At 33.1% G+C, this 26,458-nt stretch overlaps 1 protein-coding gene across 1 annotated transcript in view; it reads left to right on the forward strand.

The window, feature by feature from the left end:
- Window positions 1-26,458, forward strand: part of OSBPL11 (oxysterol binding protein like 11) — a 75,455-nt gene that overhangs the window by 33,146 nt on the left and 15,851 nt on the right. Inside the window, exons 4-10 of the mRNA XM_016135199.2 lie at window positions 170-249; window positions 1,988-2,164; window positions 7,055-7,256; window positions 12,414-12,559; window positions 15,909-16,049; window positions 19,290-19,788; window positions 21,929-22,115. Of these exons, the coding sequence (XP_015990685.1) occupies window positions 170-249; window positions 1,988-2,164; window positions 7,055-7,256; window positions 12,414-12,559; window positions 15,909-16,049; window positions 19,290-19,788; window positions 21,929-22,115 (1,432 nt within the window). The remainder of the gene's footprint in view (window positions 1-169; window positions 250-1,987; window positions 2,165-7,054; window positions 7,257-12,413; window positions 12,560-15,908; window positions 16,050-19,289; window positions 19,789-21,928; window positions 22,116-26,458) is intronic.

Raw genomic sequence — 26,458 nt, forward strand, 5'->3', positions numbered from 1 at the left:
AACAAGGTTGATGCTTGGGCCTCTTTCCTACTTGTCTGCAGTCAGGGACATTTGCTCTAGGGAGAATAGGACCAATCCCTGGTTTTCAGTGATCTCCTTCTCATGCCATAGACAATTGTATTCCAAAAATAAATACAAAAGTGAATAACTTTTAGATTCTTTTTATCAGCCACTGATGCTAAAGAGCGACAGCATTGGGTTAGCCGACTTCAGATATGTACACAACATCACACTGAAGCTATTGGAAAGGTATGTGGATTCATATACTATATTAATACACAAAAATGAAACAATTAAAAAATTTTTTATGTTTTTAAATTGAGATACTATTCACATACCATAAAATTAAGCCTTTTAAGTGTAAAATTCTGAGGTTTTTAGTATATTCACAGGATCGTGCAACCATTGTAACCATCTAATTCCAGAATATTTTCATCACTCTCCAGAAAAACCTAGATCCATTAGCAGTCACTCCCTATTCTCCCCCTTCCAAGCCCCTGGCAAACACTAATGTATTTTTTGTTTCTATGGATTTGTCTAGTCTGGACATTTCATATAAATGAAATTATGCAATATGTGATTTTTTGTGTGTCTCATTTCTTACACTTAGCACATTGTTTTCAGGGTTCACCCATGTTGTTACATATATCATATTTTATTCATTTTTATAGGTGAACAATATTCCAATGTATGTGTATGCCACATTTTGTTTATCTGTTCATCAGTTCATAGACATTTGGGTATCCATTTTGTGGCTGTTATGAATAATACTGCAGTGAATATTTGTGTTTAAGTTTCCATGTGAACACGTGGTTTCAGTTCTCTAGGGCAGGGGTCCTCAACCCTCAGGCTGTGGACCGGTACTGTGGCCTCTTAGAAACCAGGCCGCATAGCTGGAGGTGAGCATTGAGCAAGTGAGCAAAGCTTCATTTGTATTTGCAGCCACTCCCCATCTGTATCACTGCCTCAGCTCCACCTCAGATCATCAGGCATGAGATTCTCCATAGGAGCACCAGTTTCTGGTGCCAAAAAGCCTCCAGGGTATATATTTAGGAGTGGGATTTCTGAGTCATATGATAATTCCCTGTTTAATTTTTTGAGGAGCTGCCAAAAGTTTTCCAAACCAGCTGAACCATTTTACATTCCCACTAGCAATGCATAAAGGTTTCAGTTTTTCCACATCCTCACCAGTGCTTGTTATTGTCCCCTCCCCCACACCCTTTTTTATGTTATAGCCATCCTAGTGGGGGTGAAATGGAGTGTCATTGTGGTTTTGATTTTATTTCTCTAATGACTAATAATGTTGAGTGTTCTTTTCATGAGCTTATTGGTCGTTTGTATCTCTTCTTTGGAGTTTTATTTTTTAAGGTGAAAAGGATGGTCTCAATATTTGAAATCTAAGGCTAGAGACATCTAAAAACTAATATCTGGACAGCATAGTTAAAGGATTCCATGCTTAGATGATAGTTGGACTTAAAAAATTTTTTTCTTAGTGTTTTTCCCAATAAGTAAGTTTTAAAAAGTTGTTTGGGATTTAGGCCTCTTGCATAGTCTTCAGGAAACCTGACACAAAAACTACCCATACTGCAAGATTAATCATCAGAAAGCACTAGTTTGTTTTGAAGTTACTTGCATGTTCCACTTAGAACATTTATCATATTGAATATTGCTGAGCAATTTTTGCTTCAGTCATGGTGTTTAAATATCTGAAATTGGAAATTTCTTAATCTAAGATTTATAAAATGTGAAAAAATATTCTTGACAGCACACCTGGAATTAAGTTTCTAAGTAAATCACCAGTTTACTGTGAGATGTGTGAAATGCTTAAACTTTGGGTCTTAAATTTTATCATTTTCAGAAACATTCTTGTAGTCACTTCTGAGGTTAATTTAATTTTTAAAACTGTTCATATGTAAGCTTCAAGTGTATGATAGGTTGAGAGTTAGCCTAAATTATTTTAAAAGGAATGATTTTCTTTGTCTAATAGAATAATCCTCCTCTGAAATCACGGAGCTTCTCACTTGCATCTAGTGGTAATTCTCCTATTTCCCAGAGGAGACCAAGTCAAAATGCCATGTCTTTTTTTAATGTTGGACATTCCAAACTACAATCAGTGAACAAAAGAGCTCATTTACCTCCAGACCATCTTGTGGAAGTCAGAGAAGTAAGTATGGATTAAAGTCAAGTTAAAATACACAAAATAATCTTACCTACTTGGTTTTGTCACAAAAAAAATTTTAAAATCTGTTTACACTTTTGGGGGCCCTCAATGTTTTCTATCTAGTTTGGTGGTATAATTTTTTTTTATTGGGATAACATTGGTTAATACAATTATAATTTTCAGGTATGCATTATAATTTGACATCTAAATATTCTATTGTGTAATTACCACCCAAAGTCCAGATTCCTTCAGCTACCACATATTTGATCCCATTTATCCACTTCACCCTCCCCTTACCCCACTATATTTGACCGCCTTTACCCTTTCTATCTCTGCCCTCCTGCCCCACCCCCTGCCCTCTGGTAACCACTAGTCCATTGTCAATGTCCATGAGTCTGTGTTTGTTTGTCCTGTTCATTAGTTGCTTTTAGGTTTATGTCCCACATATAAATGATATTAACTGGTAAAAATTCCCTGATTATATATGTAATCCTAAGTTTCCTCAAGTCTGTCAACTATGTAATAGGTACACTCTCAGTTTTTATAAGTCTATATCTTTTATTTCTCAAATAAAACACAGGCTCCTTTGATGTAAAATTTATGATTAAAGGGTTATTAAGCTTAGTGGACTATATAGCCAAACAATTGACTCTTCTTTTAAAAACTATGTATAAATTGCGGTATACACAAAAATAAATTAGTTAAATTTTTGATGTTGCCTTATCTTATCATTTTCCTCTTTCTCTTTCATGTCAAGTACCAAACAATCCTATTTAACAAAAGTTGAAGTTGTTAGGTTCTAAATATTCTAGGTTTTGTTTGCCACATTAAATTTGATTGAGCTTCTAGAAAATTCCGTAATGGCCTCGCACAGATATGTGGTTGGAAATTAGAGAAATATTTTAGCAGCCTTTTAAGATTATTGTGGCTATTCTTCTTTGGTTCTGCATGATAATTTGACAGTGTTAGTTTCTTAAATGTTAGATATAGTATGGAATCTAATATAAATCAGTGATCTTATGTTCTGTTACATGAAAATTCATTGGTCTGTCTTGTACTTTGAATGGATCCTAATCTATGCATCATTTTCTAACACCATGTATCAGTAATTTGGGAAACCTTAGTTCACAGAGTTATGAGGTCTTGCAAATGTTGATTTATTTTATTATATAATATCAAATTTCACGTTCATTAATATCCCCACTGATCTCATCAGAAAAGGCATTTAGTATTGGGAAGCTGTCAGACTTATGGTGACAGATACAGGTTTTCCAAAATTTTAAAGCTCAGATTTCATAATTGGTAACAAATACTGTCAGTTTTTCTTGAAGTGACAGGCTCATTTTGTTTAACTTTGAGAAAATGTCTCCCACAAACCCCTAAGTCTGAATATCTATAGTTTCTAGTAGCTGTTGTGTAAAGGAAAAACAGTCCTGTTGTTTCTCCTCCATTACAACACTGTACACTTCTGTACTCTGGTCACCAAATGTGTGTAGGTTTCCCCTACATGGAGCAATTTCTAATTCTCTGAGTGTCCTACAATTTAATTCAGTTCTGAAACTATCTACCTGATAGTGTCTGATCCCACAAGACTGCCCCCACTTCAGATACCAGTTACAAGTCCAGGTTGTCACCTTCGTTTCTGATTAACCAGCAACAAATCTGAGGTTTCTACTACTCCTTCTTCAGATATGATCATTTGCTAGTACAACTCAATAGAACTCAAGAAAACAGTTTACTGATGATATTACCAGTGTATTATAAAAGAATGTAACTTAGGACAGCCAGCTGGAAGAGTCGCTTAGGGCAATATATGGATGGGCAAGGGGCATGGAGCTTCCTTGCCCTCTCTGGTCATACACCCTCCCAGTACCTCTGAGTGTTCATCAACAAGAAGCTCTCTGAACCACTTCCTTTATGATTTTATGGAGGCTTCATTATGTAGCCATGATTAACTAAATCACTGGCCATTCGTGAGTAATTCAACCTCCAGCCCCTCTCTTAGACATGGGTGGGGCCTGAAAGTTTTCACTCTCTAATCAAGAGGTTGTAACACAAGGATATAACTCAGAGTAAGTTTGAAAGGAACATTTCAATCAAAGTCCATGGGTAAGTCCAGCTATAGATTAAGGAACAGTTGGCAAAAGCATCTGACTATTGAGAATAGTCATATTGTGCTTGAACCTGAATTTATCACTAAAGCTTTATCTAATTAAAATGACCTATTTTAGTATTTGTTGTTTATTTTTAGTACAGTTTATCAAATCACTCCATTATTCAGTGCATGCTTCATGCTGGTGCTATGCTATGCCCTAAGAGTAGGTAAAATGACCAGGCTTGTAAGGGGGACAGATAAAATGATGATTCTAATCTGATTTTCAGACAAATTATAGGTGCTTCCTAAGTGACGTACTACAATTACCATAATTATCATAACTAGCTACAAAACACAGATTAAGAAGTTTTCAGCTTTCCTAAAGTTTTCTCTTTCTTGAGGAGTTGGTTTTATGGGTTAGGAACAGTTATTAAAATAGCTTCACAAATCAGTTTCTATTTCTTTGTAAATATATGATCAACTCATTTGTTTTCTTTGGAAAGAGCCATTACCAAAATTTAACATTTATATTTTAAAGTTAATTTTTTTCTAGCCAAAAATATCACTTTCTTAGGCTTCTTCACATCAGCACCAACAGGTAGTTTTTTGAGTCCATCAGCACAAAGAGTTACTTTTTTCCCTCTTAAATGTTAAGTTGCGATAGCTCATTATTTATGTTGTGATATCCTACTTATGATTTTTTTTCATAAACTTTTGTTGGCTTATAAGATAGAAGAGTACATAAATTATAAGTGTACCTCATCCTGATGTCAGTTTCCATGTAATTACATCCTGGATCAGAAATTAAGTATATTCAGCACTTTAGAAGACCCTCTCATGTCTCTTCATCACTACACCCTTCCCTACTATCTTGACTTCTATCACCATAGAATTATTTTGACTATTTTTGAAATTTCTACAACTGGAATCATAGTATGTATTCCTTTGGTTATGGCTGCTTTTCAATCAACATTATTCGTTTGAGATTTACTTTTAATGTTGAGTATAGCAGTTTGTTTTCTTTGTTGTATAGTATTTATTGTGTAAATATACCTTGATTTTATTTATCCATTCTACTGTTGATGGATGTTTGAGTAGACGAACATGTGTATCCACATATCTTTTGTTACATATCTAAAAGTATATTTGTTTGATCTTGGATTATGTTTATTTAGCTCTGTAAAGTTAACTCTAGTTAACTCTGGTAGATATTGTCAAACTATTTTCCAAAGTGATTGTATCTATTCATAAAATTGGATAATTGAAGGTTAGTCCCAAAATTTATATACAGAAACATTTGTACACACATGGAATATACATATCTCTGTATGTGTAAATGTGTGTACATAGTGTATAGATACTTTCATACTTAACACTTTTCATTTAAAAACTTTTTTTTCTGGTAGGGGTGAATGATCTAGAACTATGACAAATGTTTTCAGGGGCTATTTCATGTACGACACACTTGATTTTCTTGGTAGAATCATTTTACATCTCTTTTACTAGCCCTATGATGAACTATGTTAAAAAATTATCTGGAGCAGAGCCTCTGAAAGCTAAAAGAATCTCTTCACTGTAGAGTTTCTGTGTGAATTAAAATAGTGTCCAGAAGATGGGCAATCTGAGAACCTCTCATAATTTGAAGTAATTAAGCATAGTAAATTCAGTTTTCATCTTTAAAAATTGGGTTGTTTATCATTGTTATTCCATTGGCTCTGTTAGGAAAAGTTGATGGGCTCTGTCAACAAAAAGAACCTGAATTTGTGAAAATACTAGAAATAATTTTATTTGGGCCTATCTGAGGACTATAGCCTGAGAGCAGATCTTTAAGAAACCTTGAAACAGTGTTCTAACTTTGGAAAAATAGGAGGTGTAAGTGAAAAGTACATCTGGTGCATCAGAAGTTTGAATTAGGGTGTGCACAGTTCATTGATTTAACAGCTTTACACCAAAGGGAAGGAATGTATAAGGAAGATAAGGTTGTGTCATCATGCCTCCTGGTTAAGGAGCCTGGTGATAGAGCCTGGAAATAATTAAACTGCTTTGAAACTCCTCGAGGTGAATTTTTAGCAGGATATTGAGAGAACAGGCACTGTTTTCTGACCTCATTGATCTTTAGTGTTAAAACTATATAGGTTGAATATATATATGTGACTGTCTCCCATGGTTTACCTAAGGAGGAATTTAGATAGGCCCATTATTTTTTCCTGGTTTTGATTTAGTCAGAGGAGCTTACTCACCCTTTCCTTTCCTCAGTTCCTAAGGAAAGCAGAGTGTATTAAACTCTTTTAACCTGAAAAGCTTGTATGTAGTACTTGCTCCAAAATCAGGCTAATGGGACCAGAAAGATTAGGAAAGTGGAAATAAGTAAACCGTTGGGTTCTTAACATAAGTTCAAATCGAGCCTGACCAGAGGTGCTGGGAAGAAAGTAGTTGAGAGCCCAGACTGGGAATTAATTTTACTGTAGAATGAAATATTTAATAATACTCTTAAAGATAATCTGGAATGTTCTTTTGATAACGTATAAATTTATGCTGTTAATAAAAGTTTTGCCAAGGTTTCTGAGTTTTGTTGCTTCCAAAAAAGAGTGCAGTCACTAAAGGTCACCGTCTTTTACTCAGTTGTTAAGCACTGTTAAGTACTCAGTAATTGAGACTAGCCAAACAAACTTAACGTAGATTTCTAAGTCTAATATATCCTAACAGTGGCTCAAAAGCTGAGGATGGTGGTTAAAATGGCAACTGTATGTATATACAAAAATCATGAATGGGACACACAGAATTGTTATTTTCCTTAGATGATGTCTCATGCTGAAGGACAACAAAGAGACTTAATTAGACGAATAGAATGCCTTCCTGCTTCTGGCCATCTTAGTTCCTTGGACCAGGATCTCTTAATGCTCAAAGCTACTTCCATGGCAACTATGAACTGCTTAAATGACTGCTTTCATATTCTACAGTTGCAGCATGCATCACATCAGAAGGGCTCATTGCCTTCAGGTAAGTTATAGATTAAAGGTAGGACTTAATATTAAGGTCCAAAAACATGGAAAGGACTGTATTTGTTTTAATTCTAGCTCCTGAAACTCTTAATTAAAAAACAAACAAACAAATAGAAAACCATCAAGCCTCTTTAATGATCATACTGATGTTATAGAAATTCTTTTATTTTCCCCTTTTTTGAATCTAAAATAACTTTGGGTCTAATGTCTAATATCATTGAATATCTCTTCGAGACCTCAAACTCAACAAAAACTGAACTCAAAACCCACAGCTCTGTATTTCTGTTAAAATTGGTAACATCTCTATTCATTCACTTGACCAAAGTAGAAATGTTGGGATCATTTCTTGAGTTTTGGTTTAGTTCACTATTTGTTACTTCTTCATTGAGACATTGAGATATAAAGTTTATCAGTCACCTTTCAGTTTGAAAAATAAGATACACATCTTGTATTTGAGAGCACCAATTTGTTGAAATTAATTTACTGGGGAAAGGATGTTATTGCAATGGGAGAACAAAAAAATGAGTTTTTCTATTAAATGAGATTAATAAACTCATCACATTGGGTTTTTTATAGAGATATAATTGCCATATAACATTGTGTAAGCTTAAGGTGTACAAGTGTTGATTTGATACATATAATACAGCATATATGACCCATATATATATATTTATATTATTACTACTGAAACATTACCAAACACCTCAGTCATGTCACATAATTATCATTTCTTTTTTATGATGAGAACATTCAGAATCTCCTCTCTTAGCAGTTTTGAAGTATAGGTGACTATAACCACTATGCTGTGCACTAAATCTCCAGAACTTACTCATCTTCTAGTTGCAAGTTTGCACTGGTTAACATCTCCAATTCCCTTACCCCCATCACATTGTGTTAATAGCAGTAACTTAGTCTTTCACAATAATTCATTCTCTTTTTTTCAAGTAATTGCTGTTATTACTTTTAAAAATTTTTTATTAGTAGTTTCAAGTATACAGTACTTTGGTCAGTCATTTATATAGTTTATAAAGTGATCCTCTGATTGCTCCTTCCTCCGGCTCTCCACATAGCCATTAAATTAATGCAAACTGCATTACCTATGCCATGCTCCCTGTCCCCATGTCCATCTATCAACTACTAATTTGTACTTCACCCTTCAGCCCTTTCTCTCACCCACCCAACTCCCTCTCCCCACTGGCCATGATCAGATTGTCCTCTATATTTGTGAGTCTGTTTTTGATTAGTTTGTTCTCTTTGTTCAAGTATAAGTGAAGTCATATGATATTTATTTCTCTCTGTCTGACTTATTTCACTCAGCATAATAACTTTTAGGTCCATCTATGTTGTTGCAAATGATAGAACTTCATTTTTAATGGCTCAGTAATATTCCATCTTATACATGAACCATAACTTCTTTATCCAATTGTCTTTTGATGGGCATTTAGGTTACTTCCATATCTTGGCTATCGTAAATTGTACTGCCATGAACATAGAGGTGCATAGATCCTTACGAATTATTGTTTTGGTTTTCTTTGGATAAATACCCAGAAGTGCAATTGCTGGGTGAAAGGTTTATCCATTTTTAATTTTTTGAGAAACCTCCAGACTGTTTTCCACAGTGGCTGTACCAATTTGCAATCCCATCAACAGTGTATGAGTGTTCCTTTTTCTCCACCTCCTTGCCAGCATTTGTTCTTTGATTTATTGATGACAGCCATTCTGATAGGTGTGAGGTGATATCTCAGTGTGGTTTTAATTTGCATTTCTCTGATGATTAGTGACCTCGTGCATCTTTTCATATGTATTGGCCATCTGTATTTCCTCTTTTGAGAAATATCTGTTCAGATCTTCTGCCCATTTTAAAATTGGATTGTTTGTTTTTTTTGTTGAGTTGTATGAGTTCTTTATATATTTTGGATATTAACCTCATCACATGTATCATAAGCGAATACCTTCTCCCAGTTAGTTGGTTGTCTTTTTGTTTTGTTGATGGTTTACTTTGCTGTACAAAAACTTTTAGTTTGATGTAGTCCCATTCGTTTATTTTTTTATTTATCTTACCCGAGGAGATATGTCCAAAAATAGCAAGATCAAAGAGATTACTACTTCTGCTTTCTTCTAGAGTTTTTATGGTTTTGGGTCTTACATTTAAGTCTTTAATCCATTTTGAGTCTGTTCTTATATAGTATAAGAAGGTGGTCCAACTTTTTTCTTTCTTTTCTTTCTTTCTTTCTTTCTTTCTTTCTTTCTTTCTTTCTTTCTTTCTTTCTTTCATTTAATTTAATTTTTTCTTTCTTTTTGCATGTATCCCCAATTTTCCAAGCACCATTTATTGAGGACTGTCTTTACCCCATTGTATAGTCTTGCCTCCTTTGTGATATATTAAGTTAGCATATAGGTGTGGATTTATTTCTGGGCTCTCTATTCTGTTCTATTGATCAATGAATCTGTTTTTATGCCAGTACCATGCTGTTTTGATTATTCTACTCATTCATTCTCTTACTCAATTTACTCTCCTTACTTGTGAAAGAAAGATATTTTAGGGAGATGTTGAGACTCTGCTCAAGAAAGCGTTTACCATAATCAAATCTTGATGTGGATATAGTATGGATCCCATCCTCACGTGTGCTTAAATTCAATATTTCAAGTTAACCAACTTTTTAATGTCAATTGTAGGTATAGGTCAAGGTGGTAATACAGAAGCCAACAAATTTTGTATGTTCCCCTTAAGGAACTCATAGTCCAGTTGAGGAGAACATGTAAATACTTAACTATAATATGTAAAATACCATTTAAATGGGAACAAAGTACTGTAGGAGAATATATGTATAAACTAATTCTTCTGATAGAAAAAGGTCTTGGAAAGGCACAGAAAAACTATGAAAACCAGTTAATTATCTTAGGGGTGGGGGAGGTAGGAGAGAAGTTATTCCAAAGAGGTGGTGTGGCCTAAATTGTAAGTTGTGAACATGGATTTCTGCTTTGGGGGAATTCTAAGAAGTCCAATATAAATTTTCTCCTATTATAGAGCAACACACACTTATGAAAAACTTAGAAACAACTTATGAAAAACTTAGAAGCAACTATACAATTGAAAGAAGAGACAAAAATCATATGTTGTTCTATTGACCAGAAACTTTCACAATTAATGTATTAGTACACTCCCCACCATTTTTTTCTATTTTTTTATTAGAAAATATGTTTGTAGCTTATACTTTTCACTTAATATCAGTAATATTTTCCAATGTGTGATATGCTTTTGGTAAACATAATTTTTATTGACTGCATTATAGTCTTTTGAGGGGATAATTTTTATTGACTGCATTATAGTCCTTTGAGGGGATAGATATGCTTTGATTTACTTAACTATTCCCCTGTGTTTAACATTGGACGAGTTATCCTGAGCTATGAAATTTGGGTTAATTCTAATTTGGTAATAGTTATTTTGTCTGTAATATCAAACTGTTTGTTTCCAGTTTATGCTACTTAGTTAAGAAGCACAGTGATAGCTACTAGATGCTCAATATTTGATTAATTAAATACTATATAATTTTTAAAATTCTTAGAAATTTTGTTTGTGTAGTTTAAATTAATACAAAGTTATTTTTAAATAATTGCTTCATGGTTAATGAAATATGTCCAAACTTTTTAAATTTAAAATGTGAAAAGTTGTAAACTTTACAGAAGTATTTGAAGTACAAGTTATTCTCCCGCATCACACTTTTTTTGGAGCACAGATTTGTGGGTTTTTGAGGTAATTAATTAACTGACGTTAGTATTTCTCACCTTAAATTGCCATATTTCCCAAAGTAGATCTGTAGAAATTTATCCTCAAGTCATTCAAGAATGAAAATATAACTGAAAAGAAAAACTGAATTACCTTTCCATTCAAATGTTGAGATGACATAAAAAAATGAAATCTAAATTCAAATTAGTGTTTAATCCCATAAAGTCTTAATGTGTGTTACCCAAAGACTCAAGTCATCTTGATTTAGAGGGATCCTGAGACCAAATGATTGGTTTGATAAAGAGCTCTGTTTTGTCGAGTGACCTCTTAAAACATATCTCATGAATTTAGTGTTTTGTGCATTTTATTTTTAGAAGTAAAGAAATCTAGATGTCCATATTAAAAATAAACATTTTAAGGTAGGAGCAGTGTTTCCACTTCTTTGAAATTTTGAAACAACCCCCAGGAACTTATCCAGGGCATTCCCCTGGTGGTGAATTTCCTAGTGCCAAGTGAGACTGAACCGAATGGTAAGGCAAAATGCTCTGGTAGCCTGGTAACTTTGTAATTTATTTCTCTACAGAAGACTGGGGTTTTCTTGTAGACTGAATAAATTCTATACTTTAAAAAATTTCTCCTTAATAAACTGAATGTCCCTTATTGTAGCACTCTATCACCAAGCTTCTGTGAAACCTAGATCTGCCTCTGAAATCTAATGGAACGTTTTCCATTATTGATTAGGCATAGAATCCACTTTGTTAAACTAGTTGAGGGTAATAAGAGACATTTGAGTCATTAATTGAGAAGATGACAGGTCTCTAAATGTGACTACTGTCTTTCACTGGGTCAGCTATTATTTATTCAGTAGAAAAGCCTCTCAGTTTAAAGGTATAAGGGACTTTTTTATATGATTGAAAAAAGAATGGACATGTATTTGCAATACTTAAATTAGATCAAGGGAGTTATATTGCTTGGTTAGAAAGTTGTTGCTGAAAATAAGGTTCGACCCAAATTGAATCAAATTTTACTTAGGATCCTCCTGTAATTTTGACTCCCTAAAGCCCAGTTTCATACTTTTTGATCTCTAGAGAGATGAGGTTCATGTGGAAAGGACAGCAAATCAACAGTTAGGGTGGGAATACACTTTTTGATTCACAGATTTGCCCTAGAAGTGAGTTCAGTCCCATTCAGGGTTGATTCTTTTAAACAATGATATCTGATTTCAAGTTATAAGTTGCTCTTTTGTAAACACCCAATCATGGTGCTCATGCTAATGAGATACACATGGCTGTCTTGCAGAGTCTCCTAACAGGCTGAATTGCTTTTAGTCTTGTAAGCTCAAAACAAAATTGTTTAATAAAATCCACATCTGCTGAACTTTCCAGATTATGAGCAAGTTTCAGCGAAAGTTTTCTCTTACTTCATCAGGAACGACAATCGAATGGTTAGAACCAAAGATACCTTTATCCAACCACTATAAAAATGGAGCTGACCAGCCTTTTGCAACTGAGCAGAGTAAGCCAGTGGCAGTCCCAGAAGAGCAGTGTGTTGCAGAGTCTGGACTGTTAGCAAGGGTAAGATAATGTGAAAATATGGTTTTGGCATAAAAATTAGGAATCACTGAAGTGGTCAGTTCTCTTTTCATTGTCAGCATATGCAAGTCAACTGAACACCAGAGCAGCATTCTTGCAGACTCTTAACTGCATTGGCTTTGGAAGAGGTCTGTTGTATAAAACTTGTACATATTGTGTTTTCCAGGTTAAATTATGTGCTCTTTTTAGTTTGGGCTTAAATTTACTTGATAAAAATGTATTTAAAACTGAAAATTTGCATGTTTTTTCTGGAAAGTAGCTTATCTAATATAAGATTATTTGCATATTTACCTCTTACATTTTTTAATTTAACATTTACTAGATTACATTTACACATTTAAAAGTTTACTATTAAGTCTTTTTCATTGCACTTTACCAAATGAAATTTTAAAAGCATTTTTTCTACTTAAAATAGCACACAGTCTTAGGGTTTAATATTTTTATAAAGTATTATTCATTCTACATTTCTTAGAAGCTAAAGACTGTTTTATTCTATTTATAGTTTCACCACTGTAGCAAATCATATTGGATTTTTTACCTTTTGAGTTCACATCAGTTATATTTATGGTTATCATAATTATATAACTAATTTTATTTTAAGCTCTTTTTACTTGATACTTCTCATAGGCACTTTTCTATGTTATTCTGGCCTATATAATTAATATTTTAAAGATTTGAATAGGCTATTGAATCTCCAGGTTGTTATTTTTTGTTATTATAAGTAGCACTGTATAATCTCATTTACCGTGTTTGGATTATATCTTCAGGTTATATTCCCAAGTAGAATTAGTGAGTCACGAGTAATACATAGTTTATGGTTATTTATAGTTTAGCAAATTATTTCTTAAGTACGACACAGAGACTTCCAAAGCTGGCAAAGACCTTAATCAGGCAAATAATAGCAGCAGAGTGGATAAGGGAGAAAGAAAAAAAAAAAGTGTATAATAGTTTTTTTCTATAGGTTTTTGACTACCTCATTTATGGAATCAATCAGTTAGTAAATATTTATTAAGCTATCTAGTATATGATAAGTCTATTTTTAAGAATTAAAAAACAAAAATAGAAGACAGTTCTTTCACTGAAGAGATTTAGAATCACACACATACACAATGAAACAGCGAAATGATAATATGAAGCAGTATTTTTTTGCCATCTTGATTGGTATTGTTTAGAGACTGTTGGGATATGAGCATTTAAAGAAAGAGATGTACTGAGTAAACTGGATACGGAATGCTTTGGAGAGAAAGTGGAATTGAAATTGAACTTTGAAAGGAGACGAATGAGATTTGAAGAGAAGAGGAGTAGTGAGGGAATCTCAAAAGATGGGGGCGTAACACAACCAGGGATACTGAGGCTTATATACTTATTGTGGGGATTGCTTGCCTAATAATTTTGAAGCCAGATCTTGTCATTTACCAATATGTGGATCAACCAACCACTCTTAGCTTCAATTTTCTCACCTGTAAAGCGAGGATATCTTATAATATTGTTACAATCTTATAATATTGTTATGAAGATAAAATGAATTTAGTAGAACACCTGGTTTATAAAAAATGATCACAGGGTTGTTGGATTTTACAAATTCCAGATGACTGTTCATATTGCATTCTATGTGGAATGATAATCCCTGGAGCACTGCTCCATAATATACAGTGCAAACTGTGTCCCCAAGGAACATAAAAATCATGCAGAAGAATTTAGTCTTAATGGATAGGTAATAAGGTCATGAGCAAGGGGAGGAATGGGATATGTTTAAGAAGATTGGTATATGACATGACTTGGAATTGAAGTGTAGATAGAAGGCTGTAGAAGTAGAAATGAAGACAAATGAATTGGTAATGTGCATTTCAAATGAAAAATCAGTTGGACTTGTGATAAACTGGATAAAGGATTGGATCAAAGATGACTCCAAGTTTTTGAGCCTAAAAAAAAACTAGATAAAATTGTGCCATTTCCAAAACTAGGAAAATTAGAAAGAAAGAGTTTTTTTGAGAGAAAGGGGTTAGTGTAGTTTATGACCATGTTGTTTTTATGTGAGAAGAGGATATATGATTGTATATAAAAAGAAATTGGAAACAAAGAGACTAAAGCTTTGGAGAGAGATCAGGACTAGGATATAATTTGCAGGTAAAAAATTATAAACCATAGGTCATATACTTCTTCATATTTCTAAATGAGAATATAAAGCATCCTGGAGGTCAGGATAGAGGCATATGTTAGATGAGGGACACAGCGGTAGGGAGGAAAGGATTGCTATATTTTCAAATCCTTTGAAGCAGTGAGTCCACCAATTATAAGCAGAAAAAAGTAAGCGCATAAGTTGCAAGGCATTAGACTCCACTCAAGCATACCAGAATGGACCTGAATTAAAAAAAAAATTTTCATATTTTTTCATGAATTATGAATGTTAATGCAAGCAGTACACATTTATTATAGTAGTAGAGATTTTTCTGTCAAGTGATGGAGAAAATAAACCCCAGTGAGTCTAGAATGAAGCCCATGCTTCCATTGTGCCCAAGTCAGAGATGGAACACCACCCCCACAAAAACATGGAAAGTGACATCTGCTAAGGTTCTATAGACTTTTGGGATTTGAAACTTATTTGTTATTCACATAGAAATAAATAAGAAATTATGTTTCTCATAACTGATTATTTGGAGCTAAGACCCTATCGAGATGAAAATAAACATTTTCATTTTTCCAATGGATTGTTTTATTGATTAATTAATTGATTATTGATTAATTATTGATTGAAGAGCTACGAGAGAACTTTTCGTGGCATTAAAATGGCATGACGAACTACAGTATTTTTATACCTGTACCTAGAATTCCCTTTAATCCCAAAGTTTCTTCTTTAACAGCTCCAAGAATGAATGAGTAAATATAGATTATAGTACAGTCACTTTAAAAATTTACTTTTATCGTTTTAGCTTAAAAATAAAGCAAATATTTAAGTCTTAAAACATCTTGAACTTAAATTGTAGGTAGTGGTGGTGTTCCCGGGCAGATGGTCAAAGCCCGCAAAGCCAAAGATTCGGATAGAATATTTTTTCACTCAAAAAGAAAAAATTTTTCACTCTTTTTGAAAAAATATTTTTACAAAATACATATGTTTTATATGTGGTACATATGGCAAAACCACAATGTATTCAATGTCAACGATAATGGGTTCACTGAAGGAAATCTATGGAGGTTATAGTTTTAGAAAGATTTTTGTTCATTCTCAGATTCATTTAGGTCCAGCATAAGTGCCTTCAAGTCTCTTGTTTATACTTTTATTCTTAATGGATAGAAATAAGCATTTTTAACAATAGACTTGTTTTGCATCAAGGAACCTGAAGAAGTAAATGCAGATGATGAGGTGGAGGATACTTGTGACAACAAGGAGGATGACCTGGGAGCTGTGGAAGAGCAACGCAGTGTTATCCTGCATCTCTTGTCACAGCTCAAGCTGGGCATGGATTTAACAAGAGTAAGTAGTGGAATCAACTGTCTGTGTAGATCAGTGGGTCAGGACTATACCTGTAATCGTTAATATTGTCAGGGCTTTTTATTCTTTATTAGTCTCTTGGTCAGCATTTCTAATTTTAATAAATATATTTCTTATTTTCAAAAAAAATACCAACAGGAATTTGCATAGCAAATAAAGATCTACAGTCTTCTCGTTTCTGTACAAAATTAAAGGGGTCTATTGGTAGAACTGGAAGGATATAATCCCACAAAATCATGAAAGGCATTTTTATTTCTGCTTTACTCTTAATATCCCATGTTAGATAGTACTTTTGTTATCTATAACAAAAGTCAGCAGATATTTTCTGTAAAGGGACAAAAAGTAAATATTTTCTGCTATATGAGAATAAGTCTCTGTTGGAACTATTCAACTCTGCCTTTGTAGTATGAAAGTAGCCATAGATAATATGTTAGATTAGACATGGCTGTTTCAGCAGAACTTTATTTACAAGAACAGGTGGCCAGATTTTGCTCAAAGGCCATAGTTTTCAGACTGTCTAAATTAACTAGATAATGGAAATCCTTTCGTAATATATGTGTATATCAAATCAACACAATGTATACTTTAAATATCTTATAGTTTTGTCAGTTATACCTGAGTAAAACCGAGGAGGGGAAATGAGGTCTGAAGACCAGCAGCATCACTGTCACCTGAGAACTTGTTAGAAATGCAGAATCTCAGCCCACGATCCCAGATTTAGGGGATCAGAATCTGCATTTTAATAATATCTCTATGTGGCTTATATATACATTAAAGTTTGATTAGCACTAATCTATAGTTTTTAATTTTAAGCCAGTCTTCTCCACTCCTAGTTTATCTAACTAATGTCCCTTAATTTGTTTTTAATAATCAATCTAGGACATTAATTTAAAAAGCAATTCAGGTTCAAAACCTGTATATGTTAAATATTTACTATTGTGACATTATGTACTTTGAATTACGCTGACACTACTTTGCATTAGTATGGGATTTCAAAATTGAATTTAGGAAGTGTGTTTCAAATTGAGGTTTTTGATGCCAGCGAAGGTGCTATAAAAGTATAGATTAAAAAGTTGTTTGATTCCAACGAATTATTCACCTGAAAAAATAATTTAAATAGAAAGCATATTGCCTTTTACATTCACTTGGAAGCATTCAGAATCAAAAACAATTTTTTCTTTACTTAGGCTTAGGAGGGTTTAAAATTGAGGCATTCTCTTATATTTGCTAGATGAGATGCTGCTTGATTCATGCTTAATAAAGCCATATGATCTTAAATAAACAAACAAACAAATGGATTGAATTAATAGCCTATTAAGAAGCAAGTATTTTAGGAATTAATAAAGCAACCCATTAATATTTCAACTTAATACTAGAAATATTTCCATTTTAGTGGTTCAGAAAAGACAATTAGTTGTAAAATTCATTTAAATGAATAGTCATTTAAGGGATTTGTTTGGTTATTATGGTATTGCTGTCTCTCAGTAGATTTAGCTTTTTAAGGCGTAAGTATAGTGTTTGGGGTTTATGAGACATAATAACATTTGAAAAGAATGTGCTGTGATAGTAATCCAGATGGTAAAGCTCACTCTTGGCATGAATAACTATATATAATATAGTTTCTCCACATTTGTGTGTTGTTGATTAAAAAGATATATACATATATTTTTTTACATTTATACATAATCATTAGCATTAACCAATCACAAGTTATGAACATTTGCATAACACTTAAAAGAATGATTCTTTTTGAGCAACATTAAAGAACCTGGCGGTTAAACTGCAGTCACAGCCACCTCCTACAAACAATAACTCTGATACAAACAATATTCACTGAGTTCCTCTCATGTTCCAGACAGTGAATAGGTGTTGGGACTGTGGCAACAAAGAAGACAGCCATGTCCCCAGTCTGCTTGTTGTGAATAAGTAACATATGTTTTCTCCACTGTTCATTTTGTTCCTTTTTAAATAATACTTTGAATTTAGTATAATTAAACACTTTACAGAAAGTTTTGGAAAATAAAAGGAAAAAATCTATAGTTCCATGTCCTTAATACAACTCTCACTTCCTGAAATTCCCTTCCAGCCTTTCCTCGTGTAATTTTAGTTTATATCTAATTTCGTTATGTTCCCTTTTTTCAGTTAATATCTTTGTGAAATGTATTATACACACAGAAGACTGAATAGAATGCATATAAACATTTCGAAGAACAGTAATAAAACGAATACCCGTGTACTCACAGCTCAGAATAAATTATAGAACATTGTCAGAATTTGTAAGTGCTCCGAGTGCCCGTCCTGGGTGTAGTCCCCTACTTTTTCATAGCTGCAACCACTTACTTGACTTTTGTGTTAATCATCCCCCTACTTTTCTTTATAGTTTTATTACCTACATATATACCCCACAGCAATGTTACTTAGTTTAGAAAAAAGTGAATAGCCCACAGAAGCTTAACTATGTAAGGAAAGGGCTATATTGACATTCATAGAAGAAAATAAACAGTCTCTGGCTTCAGCTTTCTATAAATTATTGGGAAAGTTTAAGCCCTTTCTGAAGAAATCGAAAAGCATAGTCGTGAACGATTCCTGTGAAATATTCAGCTCACGGAGTTAGTATTTGGTATGGGCAAGATGCTGGACATTCAGCAGGAGTATAGGCAGAGGGAGTGAACTCAGTATTTTCTGCTTCTAAGCGAAATCGTGACCTACCTCCAACTCTCAGCAGTAAATTGAAGCCACAACACATCTGTGGGTGAAATGAGTGTTTCAGCCAATCCAGATAACAGTGACATATCTTGGTATAGGATTCTTTTTATTCATTGTCTCCGGGCATTTGGTGGGCCTTTGCAGTCTGACAACTCATATTTTCAGTTCTTCGAAATCTTCTTAAATTATTTCATTGATGATTTTTTCTCCTTTTTTTTTTCCCATTCTCTCTGAAACACTTATTACATGGCTTTTGGACTTCCTGGTCCACTATTTCTCTTTTCTCTCCATTTAGGAAAGGTTTCATTCCCTTTTAAACATGCTTTTAAATTTTTTTTTTAATTTTATTTATATATAGTTGATAAAAGCATGCTTATCTTCAGATACTTTTTTTGTGACTTTTTTATTTCCCATCTAGAATGATATGTTTTCAGAGAAATAGAATAGTGTCTACAGATAAACATATTGGATTAAAATTTCCCTCTTTGGTTGATTTTGTTGTTGTTATTGTTTTAGGTGGTGCTTCCTACATTTATCCTAGAGAAGCGTTCCTTGCTGGAAATGTATGCAGACTTTATGTCTCATCCAGACCTCTTTATAGCCATCACTAATGGAGCCACAGCTGAGGACAGAATGATTCGTTTTGTTGAGTATTACCTTACCTCATTTCATGAAGGCCGTAAGGGAGCCATTGCTAAGAAACCGTACAATCCTATCATTGGAGAAACATTTCACTGTTCCTGGAGAATGCCAAAAAGCGAGGTAGCATCCAGTGTTACCAGCAACTCTTCCACCCAGGCAATCACCAATCATGCTCCTCTATCAGAGGAGGCTTTGAGCCAGGTGGGATCAGACTGTTATACAGTCAGATTTGTTGCTGAGCAGGTTTCCCATCATCCTCCAGTCTCAGGATTTTATGCAGAATGTGCAGAGAGGAAGATGTGTGTAAATGCGCATGTCTGGACTAAGAGCAAATTCTTAGGCATGTCGATAGGTGTGACAATGGTTGGAGAAGGTAAGTAGAAAAATTGTTTTTCAATTAATATAAAACTATAATCCTAAATTTTGTGAAGCTAGATAAATATTAATTATAAATTTGAAATGTTGTCTATACTACTTTTTCCCCCTAATTCCTAGTATGTTCCAGAATGCTGGTGAGGGAGGGGGGTATAGCTATGAAAAATTATAAATTCTCTTTTTACATGATTTTTTAATGATTGTAAATGTAAAATATTTTTATTGTAGAAAATTTGGAAAACTTAGAAAAGCATCAAGGAGAAAATAAAACCATCTCTAATCCCTCCATCCAAAGATGGATAGATTTAGATAGGATTTTGTATTTTTTCTGTGTATATGTTCGTACTTTTATATTACTTTTATGAAATTAGGAATAATTCTATGTAATTTTGTGTCCAACTTTTTAACATTAAATATTTATTTTCCAATATCATTGATAATACTTTAAAACATGTTTTTGTTATATTTTTTATTAATATATTCATATTTATAAGGAGATATAGAATATTTAAAATACATTGCCAAACTTTAATTCTACTTTGGAAAAGGTTATGAAAAAATAATTTAAGGAAATACAGTTTCTTTTTGGCCAAGAATACAAAAAAAAAAAAAGGTCAACAACAACAAAACTTCCACAGAAATCATTGTGGAGTTAGTGTAAATATAATAGCAGGGGAAAACTACCATTGTAATATTAAAGGAACACTTTTATGCATAGAATAATTTGTTCTGAATGTAAATTTAAAAGTGTAAGCATGGGATAATTAATCCTATGACTAATATTTGAGTTTGTGTTATTGTAGAGTTCTTTGAATCTCAGTTGTTTTAACTAGTCTATTATCACAAATATTCAAAACTGGTTGTGTATTTCTTCAGATCTTAAGTTCCATAATGTATTCTACTAATATTAAATGTATTCTTAGAAATCAAAAATCATAAACCCAGTTTATAAGATCATGTTTTTAGAAAATAATAATATACCTTTTCCAACTTAGAATTAATCGTTATTATTAACACTTGAAATGTACCCCAATATGTTATTTTTATGTCTTCTGACGTTTCCCATTATATATAAATATATTATAGCTAGAACCACGTTGCCAATAAAATGGCTCCCTAATTCTTGATATATTGTTGCCCTTACTTAGGACTTTTAAGGGCAATACAAAAAAAAAAAAAAAATAGTTTGTATTGCTTTATGTAGACTACTTTAGAATCTCAGTTTGTTTATTTGTTTTTCCTAAAAGTTAACCATTAAAAAACATTTATCATAATTCTTGCCCTTATTTGTGAATGTTAAGAACAGAGTGCTTAATGAACATTCTTTAAGAGAGAGATACCATAATTATACAGACCAGTAGTACAAATACAGTTCAGTATTTGTTTTGAATGTGAACTAGCTAATAAGCTTAGATTAGTAATGTAGCTAACTGAAGTGTCTCCTAGTGTCTCTTAAATATTTAGTATACGTCAACTATTCATTAATATTCCCTTTTTATGTTTTTTAAAACCTTTAATATAACCACTCAATATGTAACAAGCCTTATTAGAATAATGTTTGTTTGAAAACTACCTCCTCTATCCGTTGTAGCTTTACTGTAAATATTTCAGAATTTTGCAAACAAAATTATTATGGCCATAATTTTATCATAAAATTACTTTTTTAAAATATACATAAAATAGAATGAAGAACACTTTTTTTTATCAGACCATCTGAGATTAAGGTCTGTGACTATATAACATTAAACATTTAGTTATTCTCAAACTGCTGAAAAAGTTATTAGTAATAACTAATGATCAGATCTTAACACAGTAGAATATATCATGGCTTTAATCTCTGACTTAAGGTTTTATTTTATTTTTAAGAGTGTTAGAGAGAACGCTTGAACTGTTTTCACTATAACATTTTCTGGTTCCACGAACTCCAAAGGGATAGTAAGGTCAGAGTAATAGTAACCTTGGTTCACTTTTATCAGGAATTGTTACCAAGTGTACAGTTGTAAATGAGGCCAATTTCATTCAAAGCTAAATGAAAATTAAGTGAAATTATGATGTTTATTTGCTAGACAGGAGAAAACAATATAGATTTTTCATAGCTCTCTTTTTAATATATTAACAGTTCATGTTTTCACATTCAGGTATCCTCAGTCTATTGGAACATGGAGAAGAGTACACATTTTCTCTACCTTGTGCTTATGCCCGGTCAATATTGACTGTTCCTTGGGTAGAACTGGGTGGCAAAGTCAGTGTCAACTGTGTAAAAACTGGGTATTCAGCAAGCATCACTTTTCACACTAAGCCATTTTATGGTGGCAAACTGCACCGGTAAGAACATTTTAATGATACCTGGCTCTTATTCTATCAGTCTGATATTTGATTATAGTGCCTATTCTTTCTCTGGTTTATGTGAAATGGGATGTCTTTCAAGACATCCTAGAAATCATGATGTGCTTTTATTTTTTTATTTTTTAATATTTTATTTTTTGATGGTAGAAGGTAGTCAAAGTTTATTAGGTTGTAAGAAATTAAAAGGAAAATAGATTTCATTATACAAAAATTTCAGTTTCTGTGGTAGCTCTTATGTGCAGATCCCACACTCAGACATGCTGGTGTGGCAGTTTGGGTGTTTTTTGTTGAGTTTTAGATGTTCAGCTTATTGTTTCAAGGGGAAAGATCTAGGGATGTCTCTCACTCTGCCCTGTTTCTCCAAACTCCTCATCATGATATGCTTTTAAAAACAGTGACATATCTATCTACTCTTAAAAATTTTTCCTGGTTAACTAGCTAATGTGATGTGGAATAGAATTCATAACAGATGAATGTGCAGCCTCTGGCCCAATTTCTGCCTTTAAAGGAATTCAGACTTGGATCCAGACCTCCATGGAGGCAGCTGTTGCTACAAGTTAGGGTGAAAAATACATCTAGTCATAAGAAATAGTTCAAGAAGTACAATGATGGAAGCCAGTGTCTTTAGGCACCAATATTGAATGGTGGCTTTGTTCTAATTCCATCTAAGAAATAGCCAGTTACTATACTCCTTTCATGGCTTATTGATCTCTTCAGCACTTGTACAGATCATCTAAACTATATGAAGACATGGGATTCTCAATAAGATACTGACTTTTTCCCTAAACTTTTGATATCTATTCTGACTGTTCATGAACTAGGGTTAGTGTTCTTTTTCTATAAAGGTTTTATTGAAGAATAACACATATGAAAGTATACAAGATGACTTTGTGAAAATTTGAGCACTTTTATTTAGACATGGACCATTACTGGCATCCCAAAGGCCTTCTTCATGCCCTGTTATAATCATACACACACATACACATACACACAAACACACTGTTAGATTAACCCCTTACATCCTTCTCATTTAAGGTAGCCACTATCCTGATTTCTCATACCGTAGATGAGTTTTGCCTGTTTTCGTAGTGTATACAAATGAAATAATACACTATGTGCTCTTTATACCTGACTTACTTTGCTCAACATTATGTTTTTGAGATTCATCCCTGTAAACTTGAAGTTTATTCTCCTTACTGACTGTTTTCCATTCTACAACTATGCCACAATTCATTTATTCATTCTAATATTGATAAGCATCTTGGCAGTTTTCAATTTTTTGGCTATTATAAATAATGCTGCTAGATCATTGTTTGGTAAATGTATGTATTAATTTCTTGTGTAGATACTTAGGAGTAGAATTGCTGGGTTGTAGGATACAAAGTTGAACTTTATTAGAAACTGCCAAACCGTTTTCTTAATTGATTATACCAAAATACACTCCCTCCAGTCATGTATGAGACTTTCAATTACATATTTTACTTCTCCACTTGATGACTAGTACGCGGCAATCTTAGAAGTGGAAATAGAGATTTATTGGCTCTCAGGCATTGAATGGGCCTTTAAAATATGGATTTCAAAACATTGAAGCATAGAATTAGAAAAACAACACAGATCACCCAAACAGACCAATAGACATTGTCAGAATAGTCACCTTTTACCCTTAGAGATGCTATTAGTATGGTTCACACTTTGTTTTTATGTGCTTCTACTTCATAGTCATGATGGGATTCAAACCTTAAAATTAAAAGGGACTTTAGAAGTCACTACACCAACATTTACTAGATACATAAATCCCTTTGCAACATGCCTGATAACTGATTGTTCAACATGTACAATAACATTATTTTTAGCACAGAACTTAGTGGGTGAGGCAGCCCACTCCATTTTCAGACTTCCTTTATTTATATGAAGTTAGAGCTGAAATCTACATCTCTAATATTCTTGCATTGGTGAAACCATTTTCAAAGTATATAATTAAGTAAAATGCTTTGGGGAAAACAACTATAGTGACAAATTTTCCAAATCTTGTACTTTTTATTGTCAATATTGATGTACTTCCTAGTGGCTTGTTTTGTTTTGTTTTGTTTTTCTCTTAAGTATTATTTTCTGGAAAAAAAGACAAGGAGCAATTTTAGTTTTCTTTTTCTTTCTTTTTTTTTTTTTTTTTTTTTTTGCAAACTATCTCTGGTCCCTGAAACTATTCCGAGAGTATATGTGGGTGTGTGTTGAGGAGATGTTATTTGAAATCCTATAGGACTTATCTATAAAACCATTTAAAAGAAAAATAACATGTTTATATAGAAACTTATTTTCTTGTTTTGTCTTATTTCACCCAATTTTGCTGTAAGCTTTTGACTGGTACTGATTTGGACCTTCCACTGTATCTGTACAGTGTTATATGTGTAGTAAGTGATTTGTAAATATTTGCATATTTTTCTTGGGAAGTACGGTAAATGTGAGTTTTCTTCTTAGAGATAGAGTCTATTCCACCCTATCAAATTGTAGCTATTTCCAATGATCCTTTGACCTACACTGGTTAACTTCTTAGATGTGAACCCTTATATTTGATTTTTTGGAGCTTCATACAAATAATATCTCTTTTCTCCTCTAGCATAACCATTCAGAGATTTGAAAATAGCTGTTTTGGGCTTTCTGTGTTTAATAAACTGAGAGTTCCACCTACAGGATTTTCTACATTGATTATATGAATAGAAGTCTCTCCAGGGTGAGATCCTTAATGTTATAAGGTTTCTAATGAATAGTTACTGAAGACTTTCCTTCATTCATTATATTCAAAGCATTCACCAGTATGAATTCTCATGCTTTGCCAATGTGGCTCAATGAGTAAAGTGTTTCCTGTATTTATTTCATTTAACTTGTGTCTTCCGTATGAATTCTCTGGTATTCATCCTCTGGTATTCATCAAGAGACTTTCTCCTGTTAAAGACACTTCCGCATTTATTATGTGTATAGGATTCTTCCCAATAAAAATTGTCTCATGAAGCCTTGACCACATTCATTACAGTTTTAGGGTTTCTTTACTACATAAATTTCCCTTTTTAGTCTCAAAGCTAAAATTTTGATCAGATACTCTCTCATATTGATTAGACATGTCAAATCAATAAGAATTTTCTGGTGTCTAAAAGGAAGAGCTCTGGCCAAAGTCTTGACCACAGTTACTACATTTAGAGGGTTTTTCTCCAACATGAGTCCTCTGTGTTACCTGAGTTGAGTACTGACTACAGGGGTGTGTGAATTCTTTCATGTTGTTTAAGAAGTGAATGACTATGGAGAGTTGCCTCACAATGTTTGGCGTCATGTGATTTTTCTTCGATATGTTTTTTTCTCTAGTGCCATTTAAGGTATATATGATTAATAATGTTTTTCTTCAGTGTGAGCTCTCCCATGTCTCTGAATAAATAATGACTATAGGATTTTTCAAAATCACTATTTATCATAAGGTTTCTCTTCTCTGTAAACTTTCTTGGGTTGGTTAAGGGATAAAATCCTTTTTAAGAATATCTCATATTCCAACCATGTGAGTTATCATATTTTAAGCTAATGTTGAGCCATGAGTGGAAACTTTCCTATATTCATTACAATTCAGTGTTTGTTTCCAATATTAAATCTCTGCTACTGAGAGGGAAATAAGAGGCCTGTATTTGTAAATATGAATTCTCTGATACTCTTAAGTTAAAATCTTATTACACATTTAGTGCACATAGTGTTACCTCTCTCATGTTCAGAATTTTCTTCTTTTCTAACAGATTAACAATATAGCTATTCTGGTTAAATTTTGAGTCTTAATTATGTTTTAAACACTAGCTATATGAATTACATTTATGCAAGTTTCTCTTGATAAAAACTCAGATTACAGTTTCGAACTCAGCAGTTTTGAACTCAATTTTTTTCCACAAATGCAACTATTCATAACTTTTCCTGAACCAGTGCTTTATCTTGCCTTGTATTATAATAATAAATACAAGTTATAATAATTTATCATATCGCAGGGACTACCTTAATGTGGAGAATAAGAATTCATCTCCTAAATCTCACTGTTGCTGTGACATTTAGATAATTCCTGGCCACAGATATCCTGCATAGACATTTTCTCTGGTTTTTAAGCCCCTCTTCAGTACTTACATTTGTGCCTTGGGGATGGGCTATCGTGTTTTTTCTCTTCATAGTTCTTCTTGCTCCAACAGGGAAGTCATATTTGTTTTTCAGAGCTGATGCCTCGCTGAGGCTAGATTACTCACATTCTCCAGTGTCACCACTCTGTTTAAGTTTCTGTAATGCTCAGCAATACTCAGTCTTCC

The sequence above is a fragment of the Rousettus aegyptiacus genome, unplaced genomic scaffold (genome assembly GCF_014176215.1).
Source record: "Rousettus aegyptiacus isolate mRouAeg1 unplaced genomic scaffold, mRouAeg1.p scaffold_m13_p_4, whole genome shotgun sequence".
Lineage (NCBI taxonomy): Eukaryota > Metazoa > Chordata > Mammalia > Chiroptera > Pteropodidae > Rousettus > Rousettus aegyptiacus.